Raw genomic sequence first — 26770 nt, 5'->3', positions numbered from 1 at the left:
ATGCAACTGTTAGATTTCTATGAAATCTACTAAAACTATGAAAAGTCATTTTTTTCCTCCAATTTTTGAAAATTTTTCATACATCCAAAATTTGATAATATTTAAAATTGGTTGATTGCTTTGCGAGACATCGCGTGACAAAACTCATAAAGCGGAAAATTCCAGAACCGACCTCTAAGGTTAGTTTTCAGATTTGTTACTAGAGATTTTATTTTTAGTCACTGTGAAATGAATTATTAACCCTACAAAATTTCACTATAACACGAATTTTTTAAAAAATCTATTTGATTAAAAAAAAAGGTAATACTAAATTTGATTGTTAATAATGTAGCATGTTACATATTGAAAATTGAGTAAAAAATGATTAATAAGAGCATCAGCAAAGCGTGAAAATTTTCCTTTTAATAATAGATCTAGTCCAATCCGTGAAGTATAAAAAAAGTTTGTCTCTGAAAAGCATACCTGATCACCGCACCCTTGACTATACACTATATACCATTGTATTGCGAGGGCTTGTCTTGCTGTGATTACAACAATGTGGCGGACAGACCCATAAATGTTGAATTAATTTAATCCCCCACTCTGAGAATGTATCCGCTTAACGAGAACGACTTCTGCACTGGTAAGCTCCGTCAATTACTTGGTTATCTCTTCTGCTTCTCGACCACTCTCCGTTAAACGACGTGTCAGCTTGTTTTATTTTCCACCTTTAACATTAATGATAACGTTAACACTAAAATTCAACTCTTTTCGTTCATAAATTTAACCTTTACCTCCAACAATTATTTCGGTGTTAATCAGTATGTTCAGTGTCAGCTGTTGAATTTAAAGAAGAAAGTTTAGAAATAAGTTTTACCGTAAATTATTTACTTATTTATATTAAATAAAAATAAAAAAATTCAATTGAATAAAATTAAATAAGTAGAAGAACAGAATAAAAATAAAAAGTTTTGAAATGATGGCTTGAGTGATAACAATTGATGGTGGAGATTAATGAGTGAAGGTGAAGGTGACCAATGTGCTCGGCTCGTGCGGTACTTTTTGTGCCGAGACTTTGTTATTGTTTAATATTTATTTTTATTAGTTTTAATAGTAAAATTCCGGTGACATAATACAACACTAGTTTTATTTATTAATATCGTTTTGTGGACTTTATTAATAATCCCACTTAAAATGAATCCGGAAGCTAATAAATGGTACCGTGGATTTGCGACTATTATTTTGTGCTATGCAGGTAAAATTTTTAGTCTTTTTTTTTTTTTGGTAATTTAATTTTACAATTAATCTTTACGTCGAATGATTGAAATTAACTTGAGATGAAGAATTTTTGAATGCTACGATTTTTTGGTTTTTATAAATTTTTTTAACTTGATTTTTGCCAGCACTGGGATATGGATTAATGTTAGACGAAGAAAGAGATTCGAACAATTTTACAGCAGCTGTAGGTGATTACGTTGTATTTAATTGTCATCTTGATTTTCCACACGAAATACCGATACCTTATATATTACACTGGAATCGAGAAGTAAGTATTTTGGTTAATTAATTTATTATTTTTTATTGGAAGTTGTAAGCAAAAAAAAGTTATAGCTGAATCTACGAACAGCTAAAATATACGACTGTTATTGCTATTTTATCTCTTTGACCATTGATAAGCTAATAATTAAGTTACATTCTAACAAGCAAAAATCCAATAAGTATCTCTAAACCTTTCTTAACCGAGTATTATAGTCATTATTGTAACAAAATTTGAATTTTTACGGATTTAACTAGATTTATTTTAAGTAAATATTAACTTACGGATTGAAATTTTCTAAAGATATTGATCAAACTTCAATTTTATTTAGGTTCAATTTTTAACTTAGTGTTTAAAAATTTGTGAGATCTAATACTAATCTGAAGAATATTTTTTGGTTAAAGAAAATTTTACTTGGGTTAAGATTTTTTTCTTTTCGATTTATTGCAATTATTGAAAAAATTTTAATGATTGAGGTTTATTCAGGATAAATATGAATTTGAGAATACTTCCGTCTAACTGTAATTCTCGTTTGGAAATAACAAAACAAAGGAGTATAATAATTACATGAAATTTAAAAAAAAATTCAAAAACTTTTTTAATCAAATGAGGAGCTGATTTTCAAAAGGGTACCTTTTCATATTTTAAAAGAACAGTTTTTTGATCTTTTAAATATTAAGTACTTCGAGAATTATAAAGATTTCTGAATGAAAATCGAATTGTAGCTTCATAACCCATATCACTTTATAGCTAAATTAAAAAAGATCAATAAAAATATTTATAATTGAAGGTAACCAGTTTTTTGTCTCGATTAATCAAAAATGAAAAGATACCTTTTTAAAACTCAACTCCTCAAATATTAGTTCGTAATTAGTGTCTAATATAGTTGCGTCACGAAATAAAATTTGTGAATGTTTATTTTTTAATAAACGTAAATTTTTAACATAACATTTTATTAGATTTCTAAAAAGTTACGAAATAAATCTAGTATTCTCGATTAATCATGATTTCGAGTTACTTATAAAGTTTGAAATATTGAAAGTTTGATTTCAACAAAAGTTATAATTCTTCATGAATCTTATCGAATTTTTTATAAAATACCATAACATAAATTTAATCGATTAGTACATAATGCAGAAAATATTTTAAATAAAAAATATAAAAAACTTTCTAATTTTGCCAATTAAATTGTTAAAATTAAAACATTTTAATTAGCGAGATTAATAAAACAACGCTTTTTTTGTCATTTTTTCAAATAATTATCTAGCAAAATAAATTCTTTATTGAAGAACCAATTTTCTTCTTTAAAACAATTCCAGTTTTTCTGAAAATTTTCTTCATTCTATAAAATTTTTTTTTTTAATGAAACTAACAAGAAAGTGAACAAACGTCACGTTCACTAAATCAAATATACCTGATGTATTACAAATCAATAAAGTTAATAAAAGTCATTAATTGTTAAACAGTAATTAAACTTATATGTTAAATTTTTTTTCTGTATCTTATTTAAATAAAAATTTATTTACATTTGTCTAACTGTAACCTTTCTAGATTAAAATATAACATAAAACTACAACAATCATCAATTGTAAAAATAATTTGAATGCAGGAAACTACTTAGTAATTGATGATTAGTAGGCATTAAATTATTACCGGTATACGACATGTTATATTTTGTTTAATCAGCATGTATATACAGCGCATGGTACATGCAGTAGACGATAAGAGTTAATATTGATGGTACAATCTAAATCGTATACATTAACTATTCAAATTATAATTAAAATTAAAGATTAAATTTGTGATTATAATATTTCATTTATGCATATATCATTAAAGCGGCTATTGAATAATTATTTGGCATAGAGAATTAAGTAAAAAAAAAAAGTAATAGAGTAAAAGTCTCAAGTCTAGTGTTAATATTTATTGAGTTGATTGGAATTAACTATTAAAGAATTAACGCGTAACTATACATGAGTACTACATATATATGAGTTAATGGTGATGATAATCAACAAACGGACCGGATGAACCGAATCTTTCATGCCGCGGATGAGGACGAGCGAGGACTTTAACTCGCGATAATTGATGATGCGTCTAACGTTGCAGAGTCGAACGATATTTTCCTGGTACCAAGTTCCGGGTTATGAACAGGCTAACAGTGTCCTCTCTATTGCCGAAGATTATGCAGGTCGGATTCACTTGTTGGAGGGTGATCGACCAGCTCAAGAGTACGGACAGGGAAGTATTAACTTGACCAACATCAGGGAAAGTGATCAAGGTTGGTACGAATGCAAGGTCATATTTCCTGATAGATCACCTAGCTCACGTAATAATGGCACATGGTTTTTTCTCAGCATTGAAGGTAAGACTGTTTTTTTTTCCTTTTTTTGAAAAAATCTAATAAATATTATCGTTTTTTTTTTTTTTTGATTCATTACTTCTGTTGTTCATTATCACTGAGAGTAAAAAATTTTTAAGGAATTAACATATGAAATTTTTTATTTCTTATGTATTTGTTACATCAGTTAAGTATTTTATTTTTTTACTTGAATTACTTGTCACAAGCAATAGTTTCTTTATTTTCATAAAATTACGATCCAATTGATTGTAGTTTGAGCTTTGATAAAAAAATTTTTCTAAAGATACAAGAAAAAGAATTATAGAAAAATTATATTAGAAATAAGAGTATAAATTTATTGTTTCAAACATTTATTGTCATTGGTGGTTAGACTCATGGTATACTGGATAACCATATGCCTCCTGGTAAGATGGTTTCTCTTCAAGATACTGATGATGGATAGGTACTCATAATTACTGCATTGATATCCCGAGCCCTGACTATTCGAGGACGGATAGTACCAAGAATTTTCAGCGATGCTCGAGGTATAGCTGGTCAGCGGAAACCCGATGGTATCCTGCGATGATAATGACGATGATGGTGCTCGTGATGATGACGATAAAGGCGTCAATGGCTCTGTTGATAGTGATAACGGAGACGCAGATGATGACGGTACTGGTGACTTTGATGATGGTGGACATGATGATGATGATGATGATGATGATGACGATGATGATGACGAGGACGTTGATTGTGATGGTGTTGGTGACAATGATGATGGCATCGACGAAGACATTGATGGTAATGATGATGGTGACAATGATGATGGCACCGACGATGCACAGTAAAAAATTTGCGTCATTGCGTCGAAAAATTTTGTGTTAAAAATTTAACACTTTTAAGTGTAAAATTAACATTCATTGTGTTAAATTATCTCATAAAAGTGTTAGATATTTAACATAAAAATTTTTAACACAAAATTTTTTGACGCATCGACGCAAGATTTTTACTTTGTGATGCTGATGGTGATGTGACAATGACGACGGTACTGACTCTGAAGAGGTTAAAGATGGTGGTGATGATGACGACTGTTCCTTAAACCCAGAGTAGACAACATACTTCCCCCCGTTGGGGTCAGCATGGCTCCTAAGACTTCAGTCATCATGGTCTGCGGGATTTTCTTGGCCTTCTTTATTGAAGCTGGCTTCCCCTTGACAGTGAATCGACAGGGAATTGACAGAATGTACACTGGAACATCCAATGACCAGTTTATGACAGCGGCAGCAATTGCCCGAGAATTTAATATCCACGGATCGTGAATAGAGCGGCATTTTCTCTTTTCGCGAAAAAGCTTGTCAGCAAGTTCTCATTTTTCGCTGCTTTTTAACTTCCCGCTAAAAAAATTAAAAATTTTCAAAAATCAGGAAGTTATTGTTTTTACCCCGTTTTTCGAAAATCGAGTTTTCATCAGATCTCGAAATTCAAAAGTTATGGTGGTTTAAAAATTCAAAAAATTGTGTTCTACGAAATTTATCAGACTTTAGAGCTCGAAGAGCTCAAAAGCATAGAACAGCTATCTCTTTGAGCTCAGAGAGGTGATAATAAAATGAGAATAATTATTTTGAGCTCGAAGAGCTCAAAAACAAAATAAGTGAAATGTTGAGCGCTTAAGTATGGAGTTTGCGGGAAGTTGCAAGTATGGCCTTTAGAGTCAACCGTTTTCCTAATTATTTTTTTTTTTATATAAGTGAGGAAATTTTTAACTCATCCTTTTCCTGAAATTGAAGATACATATTTAACAAACACTTTTTGAAATTTTCATAAAAAAACATTTAAAACTTAGCCATTGGACGTCTTGTCCGGAGACCCTGCCGAAAAAGGTGCTTTCTCATTGACAGCAAAACTCATGACAGGATCATGTAAAATCCTAAAAACAAATTGAATTTTTTATTTAATACTTGAAATTAATACTTAATACTTGGATTATTGGTGGTTTAAAAAAAAAATTGAAATTTTGCTCAAATTTGCATCACATTTTCATCTTTTCAAATAAGTTTCGATTTGAAAAGAAAAAAATCCTTTGTCCAAGTTATTATCAATGGTATTTCGAAGACTCGTGCCAAATTTTGTCTAAGTTGGTTCAGTAATTTTCTAGAAATCTTGACAATCGAATTTGAAATTAGCGGTTCGAGATAAACGCGATTAAAGTTTCGAGTTTTGAGTATTTAAAGGCAAACTGGCCTTGAGAGCCGAACTTTCCAAGGCTCTATCTCCTAGACCCTTACTGCGATCGACTTGAAAGTTGAGGACAATATTCTAAACATGTTGAAAAAATTAACAAGATAAGAAAAACCTGTTTTCTTGAAGCTGCCAAACCCATGTAACTCTTAAATTGTAGTGAAAAAAATTTTGCCAACAGTTAATAGTTTTATTTTAATAGATAGGCGGTGAGAATTAGTCTACAGTATTCTAAACAGAGCATACAGTAAAAAATAATGTGTTAATTCAAAAAAGATTCCATGTTAAATACGGTCAACACAAAATTTGTGTTGAAATTTAACACATTTTGTGTTATTTGAACACGAAAAATTTCCGATACAGACCGTATTTAACACAAATACATAATATTTCTTACTGTTTTTCATTCAATAGCTAAATCTAATACTTCTTCCACTTGATATATTATTGAAAATTTAAAAAGTTGATTTAATAGTAAAGATTTATAAATCTCATTGTCAAATATTTTTAACATTAATTTGTCTAAATACCCGTACAAAAATGGATTGATCAATTATTGATCAATAATTGATCACTACGTGGTCATTGAGTGATCAATGATTGAGCTTATTAATCATTGATCACTAACTGAACAATTATGAGTCTACTATAGATCAACGAGAGATCATTCAGAGATCGTTAATTGATCATTCTATGGAGACAATACGGAAAAATGTCAGAAAATTATTTTTGCGACCTCTATTGATAAATTTTCGGTCGTAACATATTGATGGCTTGATGATTGGCAATCAAGCTCTCTAATTAATGTAGAGTTGTAAAATAGACTGTAACTTATTTTTTTTAGTTTTATGATCACTGTAGAGATTTCAATTTTGTAACCAAGGGTTTAGGGTATCGTAAATTATAAGATTTAAGTAAGTACGTCGAACATGCTGTATGCAGATGTTTTGACAGATAGGTAAGATTGTTGTAAGTAAAATTGTGAGAGTGAATTTTAAAAAGTATTTTGGAAATGCGTGGGAACTTTAAGTTTAAGTTAGTTTTGCGCATTGTAAAAGTATGACTGAGTGGGATGAGAGGCCCAAGTAGTAGGTAGAGTAATTAAGAAAAAGGACTTGAGAAGACAGTCCTGAAGAACTATTCATTGTAGACAGACCTCTGTATTCATTCCTAATAAACACAACACTTAAATTACCTGACCTGTGATATCCTTTTTAGATATTAACAACATCAATATCCTATCCAGTATTTCTGATACTACACTAATTACAAATTAAATTCTACTATGATTGATCATTAAATCACTATCTAGAAATAGAATTAAAATTAAATTTGCAAAATTGCCTGACTTTGACGTGCTAAAAGTAAAGTACTATATCAACTGCTTTAGGTTGGAAGACAAGTAGCAAAATTAGCACGTGATCGGTTAAAAATTATCTAATGATTCAGTGATTTTGTAAGAAATTATCCAACGATCATTCAGTGATCATTCATTGATCATTGAGTGTTCATCAATTGATCATTCAGTGTTCATAAATTGATCGCTGAGTGATCTCGAAGTGACCAATCGCTGATTTCAGTGATTAATAGGATACCTGTCTTTGATTAATGATCGATCAGCTTGTAATAAATAATTGATCATTCAGTTATCTTTAACTAATCATCAGAGCCTGGAAGTCGGGGCCAACAATTAAACTTAAAAATAGAGCAAATTTAAATTAATAATCACAAGCGAAATGACGATCGCGAGCAAGTTCAAGCGCTTAAATACTATACTATATTTTAAGCATAAAATGTTAAAATAAAAGTGAGGTTGGCATCAAAACACGTGGGCTTGAACAATACAATCTGACATCAACGACAAAACTATAGTATAAAACTCACAAGTACAGGATAATGTGAAATATTTACAAATGTTTCATGAAATTTCAAATAATTTTTAGCAAAAGTCTCCGCGTACAGATTTAGGCTAGACGAAAGAGGAGCAAAGTTTTAGAAGCGGATTTTAATACTTGTGTGGTAGACAACAGTAGATAAAAAAAAAAAATAGTTGACTTAAAATAATTCCGGTCAAATACTTGAAATTTATAAAAAATATAATTTTTATATTTTTAGAAGAAATTTTCTTACAAAATCACTGAATCATTAGATAATTTCTAACTGATCGCGTGCTAATTTTGCTGCTTATCTTCCAACCTAAAGCGGTTGAGATAGTACTTTACTTTTAGCACGTTAAAGTCAGGCAATTTTGTAATCTTAATTTTAATTCTATTTCTAGATAGTGATTTAATGATCAATCATAGTAGAATTTAATTTGTAATTAGTTAGAGAGCTTGATTGCCAATCATCAAGCGATCAATATGTTACGACCGAAAATTTATCAATAGAGGTCGCAAAAATAATTTTCTGACATTTTTCCGGATTGTCTCCATAGAGTAATCAATTATCGATCTCTGAATGATCTCTCGTTGATCTGTAGTAGACTCATAATTGTTCAGCTAGTGATCAATGATTGATCACCCTTGTAAAAATTTTTCGGACTTTTCTCTGAAAAATTCTAAAAAAGATTTATCTTAATTTTTAAAGATTCCTTAAGACTTTTTCAGAGTTTTTGAGAGAAGAGTCCGAAAAATTTTCATCAGGGCAGCTCGAGATCAATCATTGATCACTTAATGATCAAGTAGTAATCAATTATTGATCAATAATTGGTGAATCCATTTTTGTACGGGTAGTATAGAACTTGAATATACATCTTCAGGTTAACTGATAAAAGTTTTAATCTCCTTTTAAATTAAAATTTAATTTTAAAACTGAAATAGAGAATAGGATTGAATGAAACAATCTTTTTTCTAAAGCGATTGCAAGACAATCGTAATAAGAAAAATAATACTAACAAAACGTATGTTGTACTAGCTATAAATATATTCTTCCTCAACTTAAATTTCTTATTCGTTCAATTTAAGAAATTTCTACTACTGAATTCAAATTTCAATATTTGTGAATTAAAAGGTTAATTTCACTATGTAGAAAATTTTTTCTCAGTATTAAAGAAAATAAAATACTTTACCGAAGTAATTTTTCTTAAAATGTTACATTTTTTTACTCAGTCAATTTTTGTTCATAATTTTTAATGAAATTTTTTCATCAAATTATTTTTGAATACTAATTCAAGTATTCTACTAATTAAATACACACCTAATTGATCAAAAAAATTTTGCTGCCAAGCATGTTTTAAAATCCAGTCATCCATAATCAAATTAGAAGCTGTGTTTTCCATCAGTAAGATGGCCGATAAATTACTAACTGGAAAGAGAGCAGACTTATTAAAACGTTTAACTTAGGTTTGTCCCGGTCGGCGGATGGTGTTTCAGGTGAAAATTTACTGGCAATACCACCAGTTAATAAAACCGTTATGGAAGGAGAAATTGTTGAGTTTCAGTGTGTTACCAAAATTCCGAACATGATCGTCACTTGGTTACGAGATGGCATTGAGATCCCGGAAGTAGAGGTATAGATATTTTGCATTCGTAATTCAAAAAAATCACAAACAGTAAAATATTAATAATCCTTTCTTAAATCATTTTCAGGATCTCAGAGATCGTGCTTCTGTTGACGATAACGGAACACTATTTATAAGACCATCAGCGATTGGTGATTTGGGCGAATATACCTGCATAGTAACAGATAATGTTGGAGATCAACAATCAGCATCAGCTTTTCTCAATGTTCAATGTAAATAATTAGCGTTTAATTCGTTTAAGCTTCCGGTTTTCAACTAGCACGTTTGTAATGCAATTGGCAATAATATTTCAGATAAAGCAAAGGTTATTTATGCTCCGAGAGAGGTATTTTTGCCGTATGGAAAGCCAGCTCTGTTGGACTGTCATTTCCGAGCGAATCCTCCGCTCACTAACTTACGATGGGAGAAAGACGGATTCCTATTTGATCCCTACAATGTTCCAGGTGTTTTTTACAGGAGAAATGGATCTTTATACTTTAGCAAAGTCGATGAAACACATTCTGGAAGCTACAGCTGTACTCCTTACAACGAACTTGGTACTGAAGGACCTAGTCCATCTATTTCAGTGGTATGTTTCAGTTTTCATTTAATCGTCTCTCAAATTTTCTATTCTGCTACTGCAGATCGTTTGATAAGTTATTAACGAAATTCTGATTCTTTCTAATCTTGAAGAAAATAGCTGCTTTGTAACGGGTTTGAACCGTCCCTTGGTCACTCCTTTATTTGAATTTAATAATTAAGGGCGCCACTGGAATTTTTATCACGGTTTCCAGAACCGGTCCAAGCAAGAGAGATATCACAGGGTCGAGAGAAATCATAAAATTTGAAATAAATAAGAACAATTCAATTTTGCATTAATTATGAATTTATTTCAACAATCTGACAATAATTAAATCTTAATTTAATACTCACACACACACTCATACTTATAAAAGTTACTTATTCCTAACGATACCCTCATATGGAGCGTCTATATCGTAGTTTCTATCCTAGTGTCCTATTCCTGACGGTACCCTCATAAGGAGCGTCTATACCGCAGTTTCTATCAAATTTCCTATTCCTACGATACCCTCATATGGAGCGTCTATATCGCAGTTTCTATCATAGTTGCTTATTCCTGACAGTACCCTCATAAGGAGCGCCTATACCACAGTTTCTAACTAAATCGCGCTGTCCACAGGACCCTCACGCTCTAAGACTCTAGATATGACCCTGGGTGGTCGCCCGGACCCCTGCCCAAGGTTCATACCGTCCTTAGCCCTTTCGCTGTCGCCCGGACCCTCGCTACGGGACTAAGGAACCTGAAGTCGACTAGAACAGAGGAAGATACCATGATACTAGTCGACAACTTGCTAATACTAACCTCCTCGACAGCCCGTGAACGAGGAGTATATACTGTAAAATATTCCCCCCCTCCACACACACACACGCACACACACAAAATTCCAATAAAACAATTTATCTAAATACACACTTGACTCTAATTTACAATTATCCGGAGGCACTGTCGTGCCTCAAGCCAAGTATACGTTCAACACACACATAAAATGTGTGTAAACGTGTAGGCGTGAGGCTACAGTGCCTCTATTCCGAGTCAGATGTCAACATAACCTCACTCTATTTTCAACTTGATTTATTTTGTTACTATATACATGTCAACACTTGTCACGCGCTTTAAATAGTTTAATTATTAGTTCTTTTTATGAAACAGCAATAATTATATAGTTTCTTTCATTTTTTAGCGTTATCTTAATTTATAAAATTTTCGCTCCCCCGTTTTTCGATACTACGAGAGATTTTACTAATTTCGGTCGAATTTTTTATTTCGAAGTTGGTACTGTTCAATTTTCTGCGAATAGTATACCACTTCGAGTATGAGAGTTAGTCCGTTTCCATTTGACGCCTGAGATCCTCTCCGGATAGTTACTCTGCTCCAGTTTTTTTATTTTCAAGTTGGTACATTCCATTTTGTTAGAATAGTATACTACTGTATAGTATCAGAGTTGTTCCATTCCCATTGAAAGTTTGATAAAATAGGCGGTTAATTCAAATCTAGTCTATTGAAAATTGTAATCTTATTCTATTTAACGTTTGATTTTCATGATTCTTTTTATTGTTATTATTAATATTATAGTTATCATTATTTAACATTGTTATAATAATGAATATTTGTTGTAGATATTTGATGTAAATATATAGTGTGAATTGTTTTCATTACTTTTTCAGCTTTGAACTGGGATACTCCTAAATGTATCCAGCAGGTGTCACTATGTGCCAGAAAGGCGCGAATTTGAATTCATTTTAAATATTATATTAAAATTAATTCAAATTTATTGTACTCATACATAATCCTAATACATGCCCGGCTGTAAGCTGTATTGCGTTTAGATGCACCTGACATGTCTGAAAAATTAAGCTGTTATTTTGAATTTAAATTCATTGACTATTTCTTTACATGTATTTGTAAAATAATTAACACAACTTTATTTTAGAAAACTTTTTATTATTTTATTTTTTTTAATACTTGTATATTTCTGTCTTTATCATAATTATTGTTATAGAGATATTAATATTATTATTATTATTTTGTTATTAAATGCTCAGGGGGGTTATCCACGGAGTCCGATTCTCCGAGGGCCCAGCCTGAGCTCCATCCGTTACTGCTGGACCACTCCGCACAACAAGGCGGTTAGTGATCACAGCAGGTCAAAGTCATTTCCCTTAAGAGACGGAGAGAACCAAGTATAACAGCCTACTGCATCCTAACTGCCAAGAACTCAGCTTTTGATGAGCAAGCTGGAACTTTGGCAAGTGATGATACAAAAGACTGTTTCATCCCTCCTAGGACGCCAACAATCAGGACGACAATCTTGACACGGTGACGTGGGTAAAGTTTGCCAATTTCAAACAGGAGACCCTGATATATTTGTCTTTTGTGCTCTTCTTTGGCTGAGATGTTGTATTCAGCCGGGGCCGAGAACTCAATGACATAAATGTCACGAGTGGCCTTGTCGAAGAGCACAATATCAGGTTTGTTGTGATCTATCCGCTGGGTTGTTGCAAATGGCATGTTCCAATAAATTTTGCAACTGTCATTCTCAACAATCTGGGGAATATCTCCTGGCAGATAAGGCAGCACTGGTGTCACGTCAATACCGTAGCAATGACGAAGATAGTAGTACAGTACTCTCAGGGCATCATTGTGACGCTGGATATATGCACCTCTCGCCAGTACAGGATATGCCGACAAAAGGTGCATAAGCGTCTCTGGATGTTGTCTACACCTCCTACAGGAAGTGTCCGGAAGCTGCACCTGGAGCACCTTGCTACGGTACTCAAGAGTGTTAATGACACCATCTTGGCAGGCAAATATAAACCCTTCAGTCTCGGACATCAGGCCAGCTGACTTTAAGAAGGAAAACGTCAGCTGGGTGGACAAGCCATGATCACGCACGTGTTTAAAGAACACGCTGTGCATGGACTTGTCCATCAGTTCGCCAAGGAGTAGTTTTTCCTCGGCGTTCCTGATGACGCTCTTAAATTCCTCCTTTTGGAGTTCCATAAGAGCGTTTATTTCTCCAAGACCAAGGGTTCTTGCCGCATATATTGCTGCCTTATACAAGAATGACCCCTTATGCGCATTTTCATATTTATATACAATTTGCATAAGAAAGCATTATTATTATTATTATTTTGTTATTAAATGCTCAGGGGGGTTATCCCCGGAGTCCGATTCTCCGAGGGCCCAGCCTGAGCTCCATCCGTTACTGCTGGACCACTCCGCACAACAAGGCGGTTAGTGATCACAGCAGGTCAAAGTCATTTCCCTTAAGAGACGGAGAGAACCAAGTATAACAGCCTACTGCATCCTAACTGCCAAGAACTCAGCTTTTGATGAGCAAGCTGGAACTTTGGCAAGTGAGGATACAAAAGACTGTTTCATCCCTCCTAGGACGCCAACAATCAGGACGACAAGCTTGACACGGTAACCTGGGTAAAGTTTGCCAATTTCAAACAGGAGATCCTGATATATTTGTCTTTTGTGCTCTTCTTTGGCTGAGATGTTGTATTCAGCCGGGGCCGAGAACTCAATGACATAAATGTCACGAGTGGCCTTGTCGAAGAGCACAATATCAGGTTTGTTGTGATCTATCCGCCGGGTTGTTGCAAATGGCATGTTCCAATAAATTTTGCAACTGTCATTCTCAACAACCTGGGGAATATCTCCTGGCAAATAAGGCAGCACTGGTGTCACGTCAATACCGTAGCAATGACGAAGATAGTAGTACAGTACTCTCAGGGCAGCATTGTGACGCTGGATATATGCACCTCTCGCCAGCACTGGACATGCCGACAAAAGGTGCATAAGCGTCTCCGGATGTTGTCTACACCTCCTACAGGACGTGTCCGGAAGCTGCACCTGGAGCACCTTGCTACGGTACTCAAGAGTGTTAATGACACCATCTTGGCAGGCAAATATGAACCCTTCAGTCTCGGACATCAGGCCCGCTGACTTTAAGAAGGAAAACGTCAGCTGGATGGACAAGCCATGATCACGCACGTGTTTAAAGAACACGCTGTGCATGGACTTGTCCATCAGTTCGCCAAGGAGTAGTTTTTCCTCGGCGTTCCTGATGACGCTCTTAAATTCCTCCTTTCGGAGTTCCATAAGAGCGTTTATTTCTCCAAGACCAAGGGTTCTTGCCGCATATATTGCTGCCTTATACAAGAATGACCCCTTATGCGCATTTTCATGTTTATGTACAATTTGCATAAGAAAGTCATCCTCGTCTGCAGTGAAATTGACAACTTCGTGAGTTAAACCCAGGACCAAACGGTCGTGAAGCCGCTCCAAACTCTGCAAACCTCTCCCACCGATGGACCGGGAGAGGTATAATCTGGCGACTGATGAATTGGGGTGCATGCTCCGATTCATATTAATGATCTTACGGGTTTTAATGTCGAGATCTCGTAAATCCTTTCGGGTCCATTTCAGGACACCGAAAGAGTATAGTAAGACTGGGACAGCGAGCATGTTAGTAGCTGAGACTTTGTTTTTGCCGGAAAGTTCGGAGGACCAAATTTTCCGGAGTCTCCTAACATACTCGCTCTGGAGAGTTGTTCGGACTTCAGAGACCGCATGCATGCGGTGCTCTTCCATTCCTAGATATCTATACAACTCCCCGGCGTCTAATTGGCTTAAGACGCTCCCATCCACTAATTCGACATCATCACCAGTATCAGAGCACTTACCCCTCGCCAGATGTACGACCGCACACTTGTCCAACCCAAAAGACATTCCGACATCTCGTGTGTACTCTGCTACGATGTTGAGGGCCGCTTGTAGATGATCTTTATCAGCGCTATACAACTTCAGATCATCCATGTAAAGCAGATGGGTAATCGAATAGTTTCGATCACCCGGAGGCCCCACAGAGTACCCATGAGTTTTACGGAGAACAACAGATATAGGCAGCAGTGAAATGCAAAACAGCAGAGGGCTCAAGGAATCGCCTTGGAAGACCCCTCGTTTGTACTCTACAACTCCGGTTACGTGCAATGCGTTTCCACTTCCAATGTGAAATCGCGTTCGCCAGAGCTGCATTGTACGCCGAATACATTCCACTATTTCGGGATTGACTCCCAGGCATTTGAGTAGATATAAAATCAACTCATGTGGAGTTGAGTCAAATGCCTTGCGATAGTCAATCCAAGCCATTGACAGGTTGCGTTGATAGTAGATCGCATCTTGTAAGACGCATCGATCCACTATCAGGTTCTCCTTGCAACCTGACAGGCCTCTTTTACTGCCACGTTGTTCATATATCTGTTGCCATACAGGCTCTATCTGCTGCAAGATACGGTTATTTAAAATTTTTGTAAAAATTTTATAAACCGCATTCAAGCAGGTGATAGGCCTGAAATTCTTAGGGTCAGACAAGTCACCTTTTTTAGGTATCAGTACGGTTCGCCCTTCTACAAGCCAGTCCGGAATCGGATCGTCAGCTCTAATGTGCGATGTAAATATGCGGGCCAGATGGAGGTGGGTAGAAGTAAACTTCTTCCACCAAAAGACATTAATGCCATCTGGTCCCGGGGCAGCCCAATTTTTACTACCATTTAGAGCTGAACGAACTTCATCCACACTCACTGCAGGGCTCTCTTCATCAGCATTCTGCCGACGGCGTTCCCGACAGAATGCTTTGAAGTCGTGCAGAGCTGGAGTGTTGGCGTTCACGTTTGGTTGATCTCCATACAACTCAGTCCAAAAGCTTCCACCCGCTCAGGTGTTGGATAATTCCCGGTAACAACGGTCTTTGGTGTCAGAAACCGTGAAGGGCTGGATCGAAACAACGAGTTGTCGACCAACCGCTTCAGTCTTTTCTCTAATGACTTTTTCGCAGCCAGTAGAGCCCGCAATTTATTAAGAGACTCTTCCTTGATGACATGAAGAGTACTCTTGTTCAGTGTGTGATGACGCCACCGAAATTCAGCAGCAATGCGCCGAATTCGGGGCGTGTATGGTCTTTGAGTTGTGTCGAACTCAATCACACACTGAATGCGGGAGACCTGTTTCCGGATATGTCAATTTTCAAGCCAAGTTGTGAGATGCGCTGTTTCAACCTTGCCTCGATCGAGAGACAATGTCTCTCTCTCAGAAAAGCCGAAACTGCTGCACCATACACAACCTGGCTCACAGTGAGTAGGATGGAATCCTCCAGGATGTTTGCACGGAGATCTTCGTTTACCGCGTCAAGCTGTTGTTGGGAGTAAGTTATCTTTTTAGATATACTTACTTGCCGTTCTACAAAGGGATTGTTGTTGTCCAAGGAGGAACGGCGTCGCTCTTGGTGTAGTTGCGCCGGAAAGGAAAGTCTATTAGACTGCCTTCTGTCCGGCACAAGCGATCTTCTATTTCGCCGAAGATGAGCGGCATAATTACGCAGGTGTTTGGGCGTAAAATGCGCTAGCTCCGGATGCATATCACTCCAAAGAGTGTGCATCCGGGCCATATAGCCGCTCACCCCCGGCTCGCTACGTTGGTAGCACACCAAGAGATCGACTCTCAGTTCCTCCGTCCACTTAAAGTAAGTCCTTAAGGCGCCAGGGTCGTCATCATTCATCGGGTCCGGCGTGCTCCTCCCACCTGATGAATGGTCCTCATCCGAAAAGGACCGGTTGTGGGGAGCACTTCTGAGTTGGTATCTTGTGGTAACTCAGTTATTTCCATGCAGTGGGTAGTTGGCCCACTGCACGGGCTACGTCGTTCGCCTACAGACCTGATGTTATGGTCTGCGTTTCCCGCGATGCGCCGCTTGGAGGCCACGTAGCAGGCATCGCTATTATTATTATTATTATTATTATTATTATTATTATTATTATTATTATTATTATTATTATTATTATTTGTTATTAATTGCTCAGGGGGGTTTTCCCCGGAGTCCGACTCTCCGAGGGCCCAGCCTGAGCGCCATCCATTACTCCGCACAACAAGGCGGTTAGTGAGTGCAGCAGGCCAAATTCATTTGTCTAAGTAGACGCAGGGATCCCAAAATGACAGCCTTTTGCATCCGCACTGCTGGAGACACGGCTGCTGAACTGCACTCCGGTATCTTCGCAAGTGAAGACACAAAAGACTGTTTCAACCCTCCCTGGACGCCGACAACCAAAACGACGAGCTTGACACGGTAACCTGGGTAGAGTTTGCCAATTTCAAACAGGAGATCCTGATATATCTGGTGTTTGTGCTCTTCTTTGGCCGAGATATTGTATTCGGCTGGGGCCGAAAACTCAATGACATAAATGTCACGAGTAGCCTTGTCGAAGAGCACAATATCAGGTTTGTTGTGGTCAATCCGCCAGGTTGTTGCGAATGGTATGTTCCAATAAATTTTGGAACTGTCATTCTCAACAACGTGCGGAATATCTCCTGGCAGATAAGGCAGCACTGGTGTCTCATCGATACCGTAGCTATATCTGAGATAATAATAGAGTACTCGCAGGGCAGCATTGTGACGCTGTATGTAGACACCTCTTGCCAGCACAGGACATGCCGACAAAAGGTGCATCAGCGTCTCCGGATGTTGTTTACACGTCCGACAGGACGTGTCCGGAAGCTGCGCCTGGAGTACCTTGCTACGGTATTCGAGAGTGTTGATAACACCATCTTGGCAGGCAAATATAAACCCTTCGGTCTCGGACATCAGGCCAGCTGACTTCAAGAAGGAGAATGTCAGCTGGGTGGACAAGCCATGGTCACGGACGTGTTTGAAATACACGCTGTGCATGGACTTGTCCATGTGTTCACCGAGGAGTTTTTTCTCTTCGGCTATCCTGACGACGCTCTTGAACTCCTTTTTCGGGAGTTCAATGAGAGCGTTTATTTCTCCGAGACCTAAGGTATTTGCCGCGTAGATTGCTGTTTTATACAAGAACGATCCCTTCCGCGCATTTTCATGACTGTGAACAAATTGCATCAGGAAGTCGTCCTCGTCTGCTGTGAAATTGGCAACCTCGTATGTTAAACCCAGAACCAAACGATCGTGAAGCCGCTCCAAGCTCTGCAATCCTCTCCCTCCGATGTTCCGGGCGAGGTACATCCTGGCGACTGATGAGTTAGGGTGCATGCTCTGATTCATATTGATGACTTTACGGGTTTTGATGTCGAGATCTTTCAACTCATTTCGAGGCCATTTCAGGACCCCAAAGGAGTAAAGTAGAACCGGGACAGCGAGCATGTTAGTAGCTGAGACTTTGTTCTTGCCGGAAAGTTCTGATGACCAGATCTTCCGGAGTCTCCTAACATACTCGCTGCGAAGAGTTGTTCGGACTTCAGAGACGGCATGCATTCGCCGCTCTTCAATCCCTAGATATCTGTACAACTCTCCGGCGTCTAATTCTCTTAAGACGCTCCCATCCACTAATTCGACATCTCCACCCGTATCAGAGCACTTACCCTTCGCCAGGTGTATGACCGCACACTTGTCCAACCCAAAAGACATTCCGACATCTCGTGTGTACTCTGCTACGATGTTTAGGGCCGTTTGTAGATGATCTTTGTTGGCACTGTATATCTTTAGATCATCCATAAACAGTTGGTGAGTGATCGAGTATACTCGATCACTCGGTGGCCCCGCAGAGTACCCACGAGTTTGTCGGAGGGCAACAGATATTGGCAGCAGTGAGATGCAAAACAACAGAGGGCTCAGAGAATCTCCCTGATAGACGCCTCTCTTGTACTGAACAGCTCCGGTTACGTGCAATGCATTTCCACTTCCTATGTGAAAACGCGTTCGCCAGAGCTGCATCGTACGTTGTATGCATCCCACTGTTTGGCGATTGATTCCGAGGCATTTGAGCAGATAGAGAATCAACTCATGTGAAGTTGAGTCAAATGCCTTACGGTAGTCAATCCAGGTCATGAACAGGTTGCGTTGGTAGTAGATTGCGTCTTGAATGACGCATCTATCTACCAACAAGTTGATCTTGCAACCTGACACGCCCTGTTTACTGCCACGTTGTTCGTATATCTGTTGCCACACAGGCTCTATCTCCCGCAAGATACGGTTATTTAAGATTTTTGGAAAAATCTTGTAAACCGCATTCAAGCAAGTGATAGGCCTGTAGTTCTTCGGGTCGGACAAGTCACCCTTTTTAGGGATGAGTACGGTTCGCCCTTCTACCAGCCAGTCTGGAATTGGTTCGTCGCCCTGAATGTATGTTGTAAAAATCCGGGCCAGATGAGCATGTGTAGAAGAAAACTTCTTCCACCAGAAGATGTTTATGCCATCTGGACCCGGGGCAGCCCAGTTCTTGCTGCCATTCAGGGCTTTATGAACCTCTTCCACACTGACTGCAGGGCTCTCTTCGGCGATATCCTGCCGTCGGTGGGATTATTATTATTATTATTATTATTATTATTATTATTATTATTATTATTATTATTATTATTATTATTGTTATTGTTATAGTTATGAAGATTATTATTTAATTAATCTAACATCCGGCCCTCAGTCGAAGGAATTTTGAGTAAACACATCGCGACGACTAATATAAATTATAGTAGTTATAATTTCAAAAAACGCGGAAAATTTTAAAGTTAAAAATTCATATGAAATTTTATAATTATCATTGCAATAATAATAATAGCAATTATAATTCTTCCTGTTTAGAAAAGGATGCTAAATTATTAGTTATTAAGAAAATTATTCATTTTTATTCCAAATAGCGCGCGAAAATTCAATTTTCAAAATTTCAATCAAAATTTTATTATTATATTTATAACATCTTATTCCTTGAAGGGGAAGGATGCTATACTAAAATAATAATTATTATTTGTTAATACCGATGTACATACACTATTTGTATGACTTGTATCGTTATAAGTCGACTAAAATTACGTACAGTAAGTCATTTAAGTGTTTCCAGGTACAAATCAAAATTTACTATCAATTTCAAATCACATTATTTTGTTTCGTTTGCTGATAAGACTATTGATTTCTCGAGTGTTAATTTGAATAATAATATGATTAAGACAATGAATTGTGTATAATTGCCGTAGTTAACAAACGATGGAAATTATCATGCGCAACAATTACAGGCTACCATTAATGATATTGAGTATAGGTTATATATACCAAGCACGAAAAGCTTGCAAAATATTGGACGGTGACTTATTACATGGTGAATAATATAATGTTAAGTAAGTAATTTTTTTCTCGACTTCTGTTTTTTTCCTTTGATGTAATTATTATCATTCTTTCTTTACAGTGAAGTACAACGAGAATAAGAGCGTAAAAGATGTGATTATAACAAAAAATGCGAGATATTATGTATGTAACAACTATTTGTTAGTAAATTATGAATAGAAACGTCTACTAAGCCTGCCTATGTATATGGTTGATAAATCCATTTTTTTCAGTCTCTACAAGGGACAAATTTTAAATACTCTATGAGAATGTAAAAAACGAAAGAACAAATGCAACGTTTTTTATGAAATATGTAATTTCTGTATTTCTAAATGGCGGAAATTGTAATTAAGAAAAAATTTCAATGTAAATATAATTTCTAAAAAAAATCTTAAATTTACTTGGATGATTTTTTTAACTATCCGTTAAGAAAATCGAAGATTTTCAAAAATCGTGAAGTCATTGGTTTTACCTCGTGTTTCGAAAATCGAGTGCTCATCTCGTCAAAAGGAGAAATTTTCACAAAAAGATGTAAAATCCGAACAAAAACAGTTCCACTGTGAAAAATTACGCCAAGTACACGTTCACAACTCTTGGTTTACAAAAATGTCAAGGAGAAATTATCATTTTACAAAAAGATGTAAAATCAAAAAAAAAACAGACCAAGTAGCCGTTATGATCTTTCATAATTGAAAAAATTTTGTAATAAATTTAACGAATAAAAACAATTTTTTAGACGTACTTGGCGTGCGTCATTGAGTACCCAAAATTTTTTCATTTCTGATAACTGAGCCAGAGAACTGATATGAAAAGCGATTTTACGGACAATTCTTTCAGCCCTTCCTCACCAAGTCATTAACCCTACTGATGATCATTTTGATGCAACCATATGAATCGATAACAATTGAAATTCATGCTTGTTTTCATTATTTCACGGATAAGATTGATATTTGCACAACTAAATAGCTTCCGAGCATTTCGTTCAGATCGAGAAAAAATGAATCAATTTATTAATTGAATGAACTGTTAATTAAATTGACTTCATTAGAAAATATAGCATTAATAAATGTTCAAGAAACACCGGAGCCCTATTTTAAAGTAAGATTTATCCGAATAAAAACAGTTTCACTGTTAAAAATTGCGCCAAGTCCACGTTCATAAAACTCATCTTAATAACATCTGCACTTTGCAAAAAAAATAAGACTCGTTACAATAATTTTCATTCTATACAAAAAAATACCAAGAAACCGTCATAATGTTGAAAAAATTGAAAAAAATTTGTTGAAAATTTAAAAATCAAGAAAAAATTTTTTTATCGTACTTGGCGCGCGTCATTGAGTACCCCAAATTTTTTCAGGATACATGAACATCCTTTTAATGTTTCAACATTTGTAAGTAAGTCAACCTATAAAATGCATAAATGTAATTAATGAAATATTATTTTATAATACGTTTAACAAAAGTTAGGTAAAATCAACATGGCATACGTATTTTATTTGAAATTTTTAAATTCTCCGCACATCGTTTACGATTGTTGGTCCTAATGTTCCACTTTTTATCCGATTCCAAAAGCAATGGGGAGATTTAAATAAACTCAGTTACAAAACAGGTTTAGATGATCCGAAAAATGATAATATCTTGACAAATGAAAAAATTGAATCTATTAGAACTTTTGCGACTGAAACTCTTGCATCATAACTGCCTCGTAATGATTACAAAGAGTTATTAGAGCTTACTTTAGTTTTTATCGGTGTCATCCCCGAAAAATTTAGTTTTCGTAAGCCAGGAGCTTGTCACCATGCACGATGGATGGCAAAAGCTATTTATATATTGAAAATGTACATGCTTCGGGAGCAATTGTCATTGAAAAAAGGTGAAGATAATAAACTACGGCAAATATGTGTTTTTGTGACAATGGTTTATGTTAAAGCTTGGTTTTCGTCGTCAAATAGTGTCAAAGCTCCGTACCATGATCTACAGTTTATAAAAGAACTCAACAACTTTAAGGCAATCAACAGTAATCTTGCTACTGTGGCAATTAGTAGATTTATGAATCACTTGTGGTATTTATCACCAGAATTAGCAATCATGGCTATTTTTGATGAGGAAGTTTCACAAGAAACAAAATTAAAAATTGTGGCTAAGCTGCGTAAAGAAGAAGAAACAATTGTGATTGATGATATTCCGGAAGAAGACTTGGATTATACTAGTGAAAAATGTAGTGTTAAACGCTTTCAAACTAAGAGCATAACTGAATTATTATATAATGATATTGACTTTTTCGTAACTGCAGAATCGATCAATTTTTTCAATAGATTCGAGTTACAAACAGAATTTTTAAAGATTCATCCTTCTGAATGGGCTCATAATGAACACTATAAAACTGCATTATGATTCGCTAAAAACTATCGGTTGTGAATGACTGTGCTGAAAGAGGAGTTAAACTAGTGCAAGATTTTTGTAATCGTTATACTAAGGATGAAAAACAAATGCAATACTTGTTACAATTGGTTAAAGATCATCGTCAAATGTTTCCTGACGCACTTAAAAAAACTAATGTAAAAACTTCATGAAAGTATTTGTAATTAAAAATAAAAATGGTAATGTTTGTACATTTTCGATTCATTAAAATATTAATAATACACTTCTTTAATTGATTAATATTTTTCACGTAAATTATAGTTCAAAATTATATGCATAAGTAAAAAAAGTAATCTAATATGAATAATAACCCGTCTATGATTGTTGAATTATTAAATGACCAGAAAAAACTATGAAAAAGATTATAGTTTCAATTTAGACCTCGAATAACTTCAAAACCGTTAGAATTATCAAAAAATTATAAGAGACCTTTTTGTAGACCGTTAAATTTTGCATTAGAAAAATATTTTTGATGTGATTTGTTGGTTAGTTTATGACGTAAAAATTCCAAAGTAAAAATATAACTTTTCCCATGTTATATTTTCCTTTAAAACTTAGACCGTCGGGGGCGCGGGTTAATATTAAAATTAAGAGCTATAACTTGGCATGATTTTTTTTTATAGATTTTGAACCGATTTTGAACTATCGTGAAAAAAATTTCAAAAAACACAACATAAAGACCACCTAATATATATATATATATATATATATATATATATATATATATATATATATATATATATATATATATATATATATATATATATATATATATATATATATATATATAATTATACATATTTACATTACATAAATTCAAGGGGAACGGAACTTGGCGCCAGATTCTACCGAATCTGTGGATTTCTACTATAAATTAAAAAAAAAACAGGATTTTATCACGAAATTTGATCATTAATTTACTAAGCAATTTTTATAATTAATTCAGTAATCATTTTTCTTGCCACCAGTATATTTTTAACTTCTCGCTAAGAAAATTGAAAATTTTTTAAAGGTCATAGAAAACTTACATGAGTATCCCCACGAGGGTGTCACTATGTTTGTTTGTTTGTTTGTCAGTGCGCGCGCGCGTGTGTGTGTGTGTGTGTAAACCTCTCATAACTTATGAACGACTTTACCGATTTCATCGTGGTTGGCCCATTTGAAAAAACATGAACGAACTTCGATTTTGAATACATTTTTGACGGATTCCGATAGATGGATTTCAAGATATCTCAAAAAAACCGTGAAAAAATTTGAGAAAAATTTTTGTTTTCAAGTTGCTTTTTTGGAATAACTTTTAAACGGCTCCGTCGATTATCTCCAAATACTTATCAGCTCTTGATCTTGAAAAATCACGTCAATTGCCGCTTGACCAATCAAAATCGGTTAATTCGTTCAAAAGATATCGTGAACGAAAGAAAACCAAAAAAAGTGTTTTTTTCGGAAGTACTCCTAAATTTTAACGTTCGATCAATGCGAACTTAAAAATTCTTTACGAAGCTTAAAAAGCGGCGTTGAATGCTGCCAGTCACTTGAAAATCAGTTCATTCATTGGAAAGTTATTAAAAGTTGTACATTAAAAACGATGTTTTATCAAACTTCTATCAGACATGCAGTAATGCTCTGAAGAGGGAAAGAACAGGAGATAAGGTGATTATTGAACTACTGATATTTGACATCAATGAGTTACCTGAGGGGTATTATCATATTATCACGATTCATCTGAAAAAATTTTGGGTACTCAATGACGCACGCCAAGTACGTCTAAACAATTGTTTTTATTCGTTAAATTTATTACAAAATTTTTTCAATTATGAAAGATCATAACGGCTACTTGGTCTGGTTTTTTTTTTATTTTATATCTTTTTGTAAAATGATAATTTCTCCTTGGCATTTTTGTAAATCAAGAGTTGTGAACGTGTACATGGCGTAATTTTTTACAGTGGAACTGTTTTTGTTCGGATTTTAAAATCCAAAATACTTTTACAACATAACTTCCTGGGAATCAAATCTCCCGGTCCCTAACTTGACTTCGATAAATAATTTAATTTAAATTCTGGTTGCTTATTTATTAATATCACAGTAGCGTTTATTCAACCAAAATTTTAGATTAATTAAAATTTACTCGAATTCAAACTGCCTGAATAATCGGCTTAGTCTATTTTGAATTCCAGTAATAATTTGAGACTTAGTCGTCAACTTGGTAAAAATTTCCCAAGGCTAAATTTTATGTTGATTATTTTTGAAATCATCGTACTGGAATTTGACAAATTTATTTATCGAAGTTTATTGAACAAATTTTCTTTTGTTGATAATTTTTTATTGTAATTTTGTTTTATAAATTAATTTACTGCTTAACAATTTTAATATTCTAATTTAAGGAACTTGTGTCTATGGTAATTTCATTTTAAAATCTTTGACAGTTTTCCAAAAGTAAATTTCAATTACTAATTTTAATTTTAAATTTTAATTCATTTTTACTTGTTGATTTTATTGGTCAATTTTAATCTAACTTGGACAATTTTCTAATTTTACTTCCCTTTAGTTTTATTTTAATTTCTAATTTGTAATAAATTTAATCGACAGAATATCGCTTATATAAATGACGCAATTAACTCAAAATTGTCGATATCAAAATTTCTGATTTGTAAATTTTAATCTAAATTTATTTGACCAATTTTATAATAATATTAATTCTAAATTTTTAAATTTGAAATTTTCTAGCTTATTGAATTTTCGATTTGTTCAAATTTTATTTTAATTAATTTTAACCTCGACTTATAATTTAGGTATTTTAATTAAATTCGAATAATTAATTAATTAATCAAGTAGGGTGATTGGAAGGCGGAACCTGGTCTGTGCCTAGAGTTTCCGGGGACGACGCAATAATTTACCGAGGTTAAACTTTATTTTGTACCTGAGAACTTTTGACGATTTCTTCTCTTAAGTTCGGCTCTCTTTGTTGTTCTCGTGGACTTCTAATAGAGGCAACTTTGTCAGCCAAAATCACGGTGTTCTCGGTACTCGGTTCACTTGCGTCGCAGCTCGGGATTTTCAGCAATATTTTATCTTGTATTTCCAAAATCTCGTGCTGGTTGCTCGGGCTTCGGCTTCACAATAACGTTTTTCCGTGCGGCAACTTCACTTGTCCCTCGTGTGGGATTATCCCCACCCGCGGAACGCTTATTTCCTAGGCTCCAGAACTTATGTAAATTTTATTTCTACTGCGCGAGCATCCTAGACCACAGCGCCCTGTGATCTGTCGATAACTAACCACGGCTAGGGTGAGGACCTTCAACGGGTAATGAAGTAGCCCCGTGACAGCTTAGAAAAATTTTTCCTTCAACCCTGATAGCCACCTTACCTATAACTTACTGTCAATCTACGTCCGCAATTTGAAGCAAACTTGACGGAAAGAGTTGGCAAAGCGAGCGATTACCTATTAGTTACCTATAACTTACTCTGCAAATAGACGTCAAAACTTGTTGTACAAGTATTTCCTTCAAATTGTAGTAAAGTTGAAAGGAAATTTAACTACAAGTTTGATTGTTAACTTGTATTCAAGTTGCGGCCGTAGATTTCTGTCAATTTGCTTACAACTGTTGTTGAGTGAAGAATTACCGCCAACTTGATGTATAACTTAACCGTAACTGCTGGGAGTCAACACTTACTGAGAAAGCGCTGGCTATCAGGGAAGTTATCCATTATCAGATTCTTATCTGCATGATTTAGTCAGATCTTAACTATTAATAAAAAAAAGCATGATTCGGTCTGTTCACGGAAAAGAATCTGTTCTCAATCGATTTTTATTTGATACAATATCTTAATTGACGTCACACTTTTATGAAAATTAAAAAATAATTAACTTTTTTTTTCTGTCATGCATGGCATGATATGATTAGACTAGGTCGGACCATATATGATCTGATCAGGCTATACATGACCATATTAGAAATTTTGTCATAGGTTTAGAAGACATTAACTTAGCATGAATCGAAATAGATAATTCTCAAGATCTATATAGTGATTTTTATGGTTGTACTATC

General features: G+C 35.1%; 1 protein-coding gene across 2 annotated transcripts in view; it reads left to right on the top strand.

Annotated features, from left to right (window-relative positions):
• Positions 1 to 664: 664 nt before the first annotated feature.
• Bdl (borderless) overlaps positions 665 to 26770 on the top strand; it is a 34929-nt gene continuing 8823 nt past the window's right edge. Inside the window, exons 1-6 of one of the 2 annotated variants that reach the window (XM_074257654.1) lie at positions 665 to 1234; positions 1383 to 1525; positions 3626 to 3881; positions 9467 to 9603; positions 9683 to 9827; positions 9909 to 10183. In XM_074257654.1, the coding sequence (XP_074113755.1) occupies positions 1174 to 1234; positions 1383 to 1525; positions 3626 to 3881; positions 9467 to 9603; positions 9683 to 9827; positions 9909 to 10183 (1017 nt within the window). In that variant the 5' untranslated portion in view covers positions 665 to 1173. Of the gene's footprint in view, positions 1235 to 1382; positions 1526 to 3625; positions 3882 to 9436; positions 9604 to 9682; positions 9828 to 9908; positions 10184 to 26770 lie in introns of both variants that reach the window. The other variant, XM_074257653.1, reaches the window with a different exon arrangement.

Source organism: Cotesia typhae, unplaced genomic scaffold (genome assembly GCF_013202065.1).
Source record: "Cotesia typhae breed Kobodo isofemale line unplaced genomic scaffold, CoteBio_Ctyphae scaffold_45, whole genome shotgun sequence".
NCBI lineage: Eukaryota > Metazoa > Arthropoda > Insecta > Hymenoptera > Braconidae > Cotesia > Cotesia typhae.
This window is presented reverse-complemented; position numbering and strand designations above follow the sequence as displayed.